Genomic DNA, 9,649 nt, shown 5'->3' with positions numbered 1-9,649 from the left:
AGCTGTCTGAAAGGGATGTCCGGCTCCTAACCCTGATTGGATTCAAAACACACAAAACCACTGCAGAATTAAATGTGCAGCTCAACTTTCCTGTTTCCACCAAAACTATTCATTTTGAGCTCCACAGGGTGAATAAACATGACCGGCTGCTATAGCCAAACCTTTGCTCACTTGTGCCAATGCCAAACGTTTGTTTCAATGGTGCCAGCAGTGAAGATCTTGGGCTGTGCACAATGTGAAACATGTATTGTTCTGTGATGAGTCCATCTTCACTGTCTTTCCCACATCCGGGAGAGTTACGGTGTGGAGAAGCCCCAAAGAAGTGTCCCACCCTAACTGCTGATACCCAGAGGGAAGCATGGGGGTTGATCAGTGATTGTTTGGCCTCAATATCATGGCATTCTCTTGGCTATACTTGTACAATACTTGGCTATCTCTTGGCAATACTTGTACTAGATGGGCGCTGGATCACTGCCAATGACTACCAAAGCATTCTGGAGGACCATGTGACCCAATGGGTTAAACATTGTGTCCTGAAGACGGTGGTGTGTATCAGGATGATAATGCACCAATACACACAGCAAGACTGGTGGTGACAGTAGAGTGGTTTGATGTACATGTACATGAAAGTTAAGTTGAACATCTCCCATGGCCTGCACAGTACCCAGAACCAAATATTATTGAGCCACTTTGGGGTGTTTTGGAAAAGCGAGCCAGGAAAGGTTTTCCTCCACCAGCATCACGTAGTGTCCTGGACACTATTCTGCTAGAAGAATGGCTCAAAATCAATCTGGCCGCTGTGCAGGACTTGTGTCTGTCATTCCCTAGACCAGGGGTGAGCAAACTCGGTCCTGGAGGGCCGGTGTCCTGCATAGTTTAGCTTCAACTCTAATCAAACACCTGAACATGCTAATCAGTGTCTCCAAGATCCCTAATTACCTATAAGCAGGTGTGTTTGATCAGAGTTGGAGCTAAACTGTGCAGGAGACCGGCCCTCCAGGACCGAGTTTGCCCACCCCTGCCCTAGACCAACTGCTGTCTTGGCTGCAAAAGCAGGCCCTGCACCATACTAATGAAATACTGTGCTCTGAAACCAGGCCTTTCGGATTCATTCCCCAATCCTTATATGAATAATTTATGCATAATTCTGGAAGTTTTATCTGTGTATTTCAGGAAAGTACTCCATTTGCTGTGATTGGGAGCAACACTATAGTGGAGGTCAAAGGTCAGCGGGTGAGAGGGAGACTTTACCCATGGGGCATCGTGGAAGGTCAGTGCAGATTTACACTTTACCAAAGAGCAGGAGACAAAGGCCCAATCTCAATTCTACTGAAAGATTTCAGTTTCAAGGGTTATCTAGCCCTTCCCCTTCCCCTTACCCCTCGCTTTGCACATTCACTTGAAGGGGTAGGCGTGTCCCAATTTTCTTTAGCTTGAAGGCATAGGGCTAAGGGGAAGGGCTAGATACCCCATAAAAATGAAATTTTTCAGGACCACACTCAAAACCAAGGGGTACGAAAATTATCCACAATACACCAGACACAATGGCAATCTATAATCCATAATCATAACTCCTGTACAGCAGTCCCACAACGTTCTGACACTCGATGACACTGGAATACCCTGTCAGAAAAATCTAGTGTCTAGCTTTTTACAGCGTCTGCTATAATGTTAATGTTGTTTTCATGTGTTTAGATGAATATGGCCACTGTGTAAATTCACAGTACAATTACGATCTTATTGTCACATTATACCCTGCTGAAAAATCCAGCTTAAACCAGCCTTGGCTGGTTGGCTGGTTTTAGCTGGTTGACCAGCCTGGTTTTTGAGGGGTTTTGGCCATTTCCAGGCTGGTTTCCAGACATTTCCAGCCTGGTCTTAGCTGGTCAGGCTGGAAAATGACCAGCTAAATCCAGCCAAAACCAGCCTGACCAGCCTGTTTAAGCTGAACATAGCTGGTTTTGGCTGGGCTCCCAGCCTGGCTAGGCTGGTCAAGCTGGTTTTAGCTGGTCATCACCCAGCCTGACCAGCTAAGACCAAGCTGGAAATGGTGGAAACCAGCCTGGAAATGGCCAACACCCCTCTAAAACCAGGCTGGTTGACCAGCTAAAACCAGCCAACCAGCCTAGGCTGGTTTAAGCTGAATTTTTCAGCAGGGTATTGTTATGATAACATAATATCGTTGCCTTCAGTGATTTCCTGAAGATAAATACCAAAAAATAACACAACTGGAATAACTACAGCAGTCGTGATCCTCTGATCTCATATGAAGCAAGAGATCGCTATGACATATGATGACGTGTGCAGGTGTTGTGGTGTCCGATTTCTTAGGGTTAAATTTGAAGCCCTTCCCCTTCACACTCAGTTTCAAGGGGAACGGGTAAAAAAATAGAATTGAGATTGGGCCAAACTCTGTGCTTATAATAATATGTGCACCGACAGTACCTTTTACAGCATATTTCAGATTATCAACCTCATGTCAACCAACCAAAAATATCAGTAGCTATATTTCCATCCACCCATTTTTAAGTGCATTTTGGAATATCTCATTCATGTCAGTGAATATTATCATGAACATTACCTAAGCAACCTAAAGGTGGAAATGCCCACTAGTGACTTTAATCGCTAGTCAGGGCGACAGGCAAAGTTGCTACTAGTGTGAATGAGGCTTAAGTCTAATTTGCGTCTTTGAAAGAGAAACATAATGAACTATAACTACACTATTGTAATGATGGTGGACAACAAGGGTAGGATCCAAATGAAGCTTTTAATAGAATCGTCAGGCAGGCAAGGTTCAAACAGGGACAGACAGTAGCATGTAGATAATATATCCGGCAAATGGTCAAGGTAGGAAGCAAAGCAAACATAAACAGTAAACAAACAAGGCTCAAAACCACGGCTAGGAACAACAGGGAAAACTCTTTGAAATGCTCACTATAGGACAACAAGACTCAGCACAGACATCAGTGTGTGGTGTATAAATAGTCCATAAATCAGTCCTTATCTTCATCGGTGTGTGTGTTAACCAGGAGGAGACCTGAAACTGCTGTGTAACTGCGGGATATTATGGGATATGTAGTCCAGTTCAGTGGCAGATGTGATGTGTAGAGTGCCCTCTAGTTTGTCTGGTGGGCACTACTTGGTGACTGTGACAACTATATTGTATTTCTGCCACAGTGGAGAACCAGTCTCATTGTGATTTCGTCAAGCTGAGGAACATGTTGATTCGCTCACACATGCACGACCTGAAGGACATCACATGCGACGCTCACTACGAGAACTACAGAGCGCAGTGCATTCAGCAGATGACCAGGTAAACTTCTCAGATACCGCAGTAAATATATCAGAAAACGATCATCGCTCATGATTTGATTTCTGTGTTAAGCAGCAAACTGACGCAGGATAATCGTGTGGAGAGTCCCATACCGATCCTGCCTCTGTCCACCCCTGATGTAGAAACAGAGAAACTGATCAAGATGAAGGATGAGGAGGTCAGCTGCTTCAGATATATTTACTCTTCATTTTTATCTGCAGTGTTTATTATAGTTGATTTATTTGTTTAATCCCTTGCCTGTCACACTGCAAAAAAATGCTTTTGTTTCTTACTTTTTTGTCTTGTTTATAGTTCAAATATCCAAAGATTCTAAAATCAAGAAGCATTTACTAGACAAGCAAAAAATATGCTCTTGCTTTCAGAAACAATTAGTCAAAATGAAGTGAGTTTTTCCTTAAACAAACAAGCAAAATAATCAGCCAATGAGGTCAGCAAAATAATATTGACTTTCATTTTGACGTTGGATTATTTAGCTGACCCTATTGGCAGTTTATTTTGCTTCATTTATGAAAATAACTAAAACTGGAGCTTTTTAATAGTTTTCAGAAGTGTGGTTTGTTTATAAACTAATTTCTTGAGGATCACGTGCTTATGATTGACCACAGCTGGTACCGCATTAGCTCCGTATATTTGCACAAATCAGATGAATACTGACACACTATAAATTACCAGAGCTTTCTACTCCAGTCATCTTCGTCTTGAAGAATCCCCCCTTCCACCCCTACTCCTCCCCAGTGGCGTGGCGGACCCCGCGTGATTAGGAGGCCCCGTGTGTTCTCCGCCCCCCTGCCTCTACCACTCTCCACTCCTCACTTTGCGCTCCCGCTCTTCAGTTCGCGATCACCGTCAAACTTTAGTTTAAGGACCAATTGTTAGGTTTTACGAGCAGTTACACCCCCTCCCCCCACTCTTCAGTTCGCGATCGCCGTAAACGCCCGTCTCCACTTTTCGGTTTTACGAGCACTCCTCACGCATTTTGTGCTATGCCACTGCTTCTCCCTTTCTCTGATAGGGCGGCAAGGTGGGCCAGTGGGTAGCACTGTTGCCTCACAGCAAGAACGCCACTGGTTTGGCCCTCTCCGAGCGGGTCAGCGTTTCTATGCGGCATTTTCTCCCCGTGTTCGCGTGGGTGTTCCCCGGGTTCTCCCACCGTCCAAAGACATACACCATAAGTAAATGGACTACTTCAAAATAGCATCCTTAGGCAACTCTTAGTCAGATACATCTCAGCAGTTCACAAGTAGCGGAGTTCTCGAGACATACCTGAGCTCAAACTCTCCTCTCGCCCTTCAAACGGGAGGGAGCCCCGGGCTCAAGAATATTCTGATCTCAGGGCTCTCTCCTGGGGCAGCATTCCAAATAAGCTTTATTATCAATCATCAGCTAAGTGTGTACTCTTAAAATCATGTTTTTAGATTTTGGGCCCTATCATACACCCGGCGCAATAAGGCCGAAACGTCTATGGTGCGATTTGTTGATATTTCCAAACCAGCGCAACAGTAATTTTTATGTTTTGCGCAACGTTGTTTAATTACCGTAGCAAATCCATTTGCGCCAATTTGTGGACTCATGGGTGTGCTGGTCTATAAAGGAGGTGTGTTACGGCACATTGTTGACACATTGCTATTTTGAGGAACTGAAATAGACCACGCCATTGACCAACTAAAAGCTGCTCTAAGTCGGCGCCAATAGCCTAGTGGTTAAGTGCGCCGACATATAGCACATGATGCTCACGGCGACCCGAGTTCGATTTCCGGCTCGAGGTCATTTGCCGACCCTTTACCTCTCTCTGCTCCTAATACTTTCCTGTCTGTAACCTCCACTATCCTATCCAAATTAAAAACCCTAAAAAATAGTTATTAAAAGTAAATAAATAAAATAAAGCTGCTCTAAAGTCCAGCAGAGCGTGTTAGTTATGCGTCTACGCAGGTCCAAACGCTTACACACTGCTGAATACACACAGGATGATCAGCAACACACAAATATCTTTACAGATGAAAACAATTAAAGGATTAAAATGATCCAGAAATGATGATTTTCTACATCAATATAAACACCACTGCCTCCATGCCTTCTTCACCTCGGGGGGCTTTTTCAGTTTATTCATGACGATCTGCATCTGTATAATGTTATTATTATTAGCAGTGTTATTGATTATCTGCAGATTTATATTAGTTTTAATAAACACAAGTGTAGATTTGTCCAGCTGTTGGTTTTGGAGACGTCTGCATCACCATATGGGGCATCAGAACAGGACGTGTGGTTGGATATAACTCAGTGTTTTGACCACACTTCATTATTATTGTTCATTTATTCCTTTGCTGGAGATTAGAACTGAATTTAGAAATAGTTTAGACACAAATCTTTGTGCTTAACAAATGAAATTAAATATGTGGGCTAATGGATGTGTTCAGTGGAGTGAGTTTCCTCTGTTTCCTTTACCAAAGTAAAGGAGTAAAAGCAAAGAGAAAGTAAAGAGGCTGAATTGGGGAGGCTCGTTCTTTATCCTCGCGCTGCAGATGCTCTGTTTAACTGTTTTCTCGCTAGTGAAGCGTTCAGTTTTTACACTTACAAAGTCGCCATGTAAATAGCAACTGACTCTTAAAGGAAATGTGAGACAAGACTCTGATTGGTTTAATGCATGTTATGCTCAAAACACACCCAGAACTCATTAAGAGAAAAAGCTCAACCCTGTTAGACCATGCACCGAGGTGCAGAGCATATTTATCCGTCCTTAAAATTGTTTTTGTGTCATGCGCTTTAGACTTTGCACCTAGATCGTTAAAATAGAGCTTCTAGTGTTTTGCAAAAAAACTAGATTTCTGAAAAAAAATCTAAAATTGGTGGTTTTCTGTTTTTGCATATGAAGTCTTCATAAAACAAAACCATCAAAAATCAAAGTCTCATCAAGTCAAGTTCAATTCCAAATTAGAAGTGATATAATAAAAGTATCACAAAAAATGGAGATGCATGGTTGAAAAAAATGCTTCCGGTAAAAGTGTTTTATAATCATCTGTCATGCTAAATACTGAACCTAACTAATTGTTTGTTGATTTTGACAGTTGCGGAGGATGCAAGAGATGCTTCAGAAGATGCAACAGCAGATGCACGAACAAGACCTGTGAAAACACACACCCTTTTACCACAAGCAGACACTCAACACTTCAACACACACTTAAGGATGTGGAGGAGAAAACAAACACATGCGCTTGTACTGTATGTTCGCTAACACTTTAGTTTAAGGACCAGTTCTCACTCTTAAAGGGACAGTTCACCCAAAAAATGACAATTTGGTCATCATTTGTTTACCCCAAAGCATTCTGTTGCTTAGTTACAAACTTGTCAATCATTTTGTCGCATAATTTATTGTATATTTAAGTTTCTTCTATATTGCAGATGCATTTGCAGAAGTTGGCATAATTACACATTTAGGAGTTTTATTACCAAACACGTCTTCATATACATTCACAATGTGCAGCTGAAACATTAAATAAGTATTATTTTACAAAAATCGGATATTAAGAGACTAAAGCCTCAATATTTTGAGAAGAAAGTCTAAATATTACGAGAAAAAATTGAAATATTATGTGGTCAAAATGTTATGAGAATAAGTTTACATAGTATGATAAATAAAGTCAAAATTGTATGCGAATAAAGTTGAAGTATTACGAAAATAATGTCAAAATATTATGAAAATAGCATCAAAATATTGAGATTAAAATCCTAATATTTCAAGAATAAGCCTAAACAATTTGAAATATTATGAGAACAAAGTCAAAATATTATCAGAATAAAGTCAAAATGTTATGTGAATATAGTCAAAATATTATGGGAATAAAGTTGGAAAATTACTAAAATAAAGTGAATAATTAAAATAATTCCAGAATAAATTATTTTGAGAAAAAGTCGTGGCAATTTGAGATTAACTTGATAGGCTCTTTTGAAGAATTTTGAAAACCGGTAACTTATTGACTTTCATTCACTCATTCATTCATTTTCCTTCACCTTAGTTCCTTATTTATCAGGGGTCGCCACAGCGGAATGAACCGTGAACTATTCCAGCATATGTTTTACACAGTGGATGCCCTTCCAGCTGCAACCCAGTACTGGGAAACACCCATACACGCTCATTCACACACACACACACACACACACACACACACACACACACACACACACACTCATACACTATGGCTAATTTAGTTCATCAATTCTCCTATAGCGCATGTGTTTGGACTGTGGGGGAAACCGGAGCAATCAGAGGAGAACATGCAAACTCCACACAGAAATGCCAACTGACATAGCCGGGACTCGAACCAGCGACCTTCTTGCTGTAAGGGCACAGTGCTAACCACTAAGCCACTGTGCCACCACAAAGCCAAAATATTACAATAAAAATGTCAAAATATTACAGGAATAAAGTCAAAATATTTTAAGAATAATTGACATAATTCAAGAATAAAGTCGAAATATGAAATAATATTTTTTTTTATAATAATTTGAGAAAAATATGAGATTAAATTCATAGCCTTTTTTTTGAAGAATGAAACCGGTAACCATTGACTTCCATAATATTTGTTTTTATGGACATCTGCTTCCAACGTCCTCAAGAATATCTTATTTTGTTTTCAACAGAACAAAAAAGACCTCTCAATTCATGACAGAATATAGATTTTTTTGGTGAACTATCCCTTTAAGCCTTATTACATGCCTAGAATTAAGAAATTAGCTGTTATTAGTACTTACAAAGCACACATTCTGCATGATCTTATTCTGCATCCTTAAAACCGTACAAACAACCACCTTAATAACTAATAAGCACCACATTAGTAGTTTGAGGCGAAGTAATAATTAATGGTTTAATAGTGAGAATTGTACTTTAAAGTGGACCTATTATGCCTCTTTTTAAAAGATAAATAAAATCTCCCTAGTGTGTGTGAAGTTTGAGCTCAAAATAGCCCACACATAATGTTCTCTAGCTCTCTGAAACGGACCCTTTTAGGCTTTGATCCTAATTGTGGCGTTTTGGTGACTGTCGCTTTAAATTTAAATGAGATTGAGCTCTTTTTCAATGCTACAAATGCTTATGTGTCAGCATAGTGGCAGATTCAAAAACAAGACTAATGTCCTATGCTAATGAGGGAGAGATGAGCACTAGTGGGCGGGGCTTTCCCCCTCTGATGACATCATACAAATAGAAAATGTCAATGAAAGTGTTTCTGCAGACTGTTTTAATCAAGTCTGATTATAAACAATACAATTTATTGATGTTCACTATTAAAAGCTGATTATATTCACACACTGCTGACACACAACTGTATTTAAACCCCTTATGAAAGTGATTTCTGCATAATAGGTGCCCTTTGACACTTAATAGACAGATGAATGCATGTGTTGAGCACTGCGGTTCACAGGGTCACTCCTGCCTGAAATATAAAACCAGGCTTTAAGTTGAAATATTTAGTACTGTTCAAACATTTAGTGATTATAGCTGGTTTTCACACTTTGTACAGTCCATGTGATGCTGTATGACTGTTTCCACGGCAACGACTGCTTTATTCACAGCAGACCTGGCAAATGTTGCTTCATTTTTTGTTTGTTTGCAGTTTTTGTGAGCTGTTTATATCCTGTTTTTTTAATATATTATGTGCAAATGTGTGCCGATTTGCTTAAAACAAAAGCACTGGGTGGAAACCAAATATCTGAGTGATTTTCTACAAGCTACAGCGACAAAATCATCCCATTTTGAACGAGGTTTACACAGCTGAGAAGTGTTTTGTGAAAACTTTCCAGTGTTATAATATACATTTTAACATATTAAATGTTATTTTTCATCTGTTTATTAACTTATATCTGTGCAGGCAAGAGAGTTTCACTGATTATTTGACTGATTGTTCCAATATGTGTTTTTGCAAGTTTTTACAAGTCACGTTAATAATAAACTCTTAAAAATAAAGAAACAAAGAGGTTTTTTCTCACAGCGATGCCAAAATAACCTTTAAAAGTTCTTCAAGAAATCTTTTTTTTTTTATAACATGAAGAACAATTTAATAATCTAATGAAACTATTGAATCCAACATTTCTATACAGTAAATTAAAGGCCTGTAAAGAACATTTTTAAATGGATTTTTACTAAACCTTTACAGCTCTAAAACACCAAATATATCCAACCCAGGCTCATTCTGAAAATGTACCCCCATATACATTTCTGCAGAGCGCCAAATACATCCCAGGAGCTATGTGTTTTTGCCGTTTTTGTTTTCGCGAAGTTTTGTTTTAGTTTTGTTTTTGTACAGGCCGCTGTGTGCGCTTTTT

General features: G+C 39.8%; 1 protein-coding gene across 2 annotated transcripts in view; it reads left to right on the top strand.

Moving 5' to 3' along the window:
* The window catches only part of septin5b (septin 5b), a 32,808-nt gene extending 23,495 nt beyond the window's left edge, over window positions 1–9,313 (top strand). The window contains exons 8-11 of one of the 2 annotated variants that reach the window (XM_056466901.1): window positions 1,174–1,270; window positions 3,178–3,313; window positions 3,389–3,491; window positions 6,397–9,313. In XM_056466901.1, the coding sequence (XP_056322876.1) occupies window positions 1,174–1,270; window positions 3,178–3,313; window positions 3,389–3,491; window positions 6,397–6,459 (399 nt within the window). In that variant the 3' untranslated portion in view covers window positions 6,460–9,313. Of the gene's footprint in view, window positions 1–1,173; window positions 1,271–3,177; window positions 3,314–3,385; window positions 3,492–6,396 lie in introns of both variants that reach the window. The other variant, XM_056466900.1, reaches the window with a different exon arrangement.
* Window positions 9,314–9,649: the final 336 nt, after the last annotated feature.

Source organism: Danio aesculapii, chromosome 10 (assembly GCF_903798145.1).
Source record: "Danio aesculapii chromosome 10, fDanAes4.1, whole genome shotgun sequence".
Classification (NCBI taxonomy): Eukaryota; Metazoa; Chordata; class Actinopteri; order Cypriniformes; family Danionidae; genus Danio; species Danio aesculapii.
This window is presented reverse-complemented; position numbering and strand designations above follow the sequence as displayed.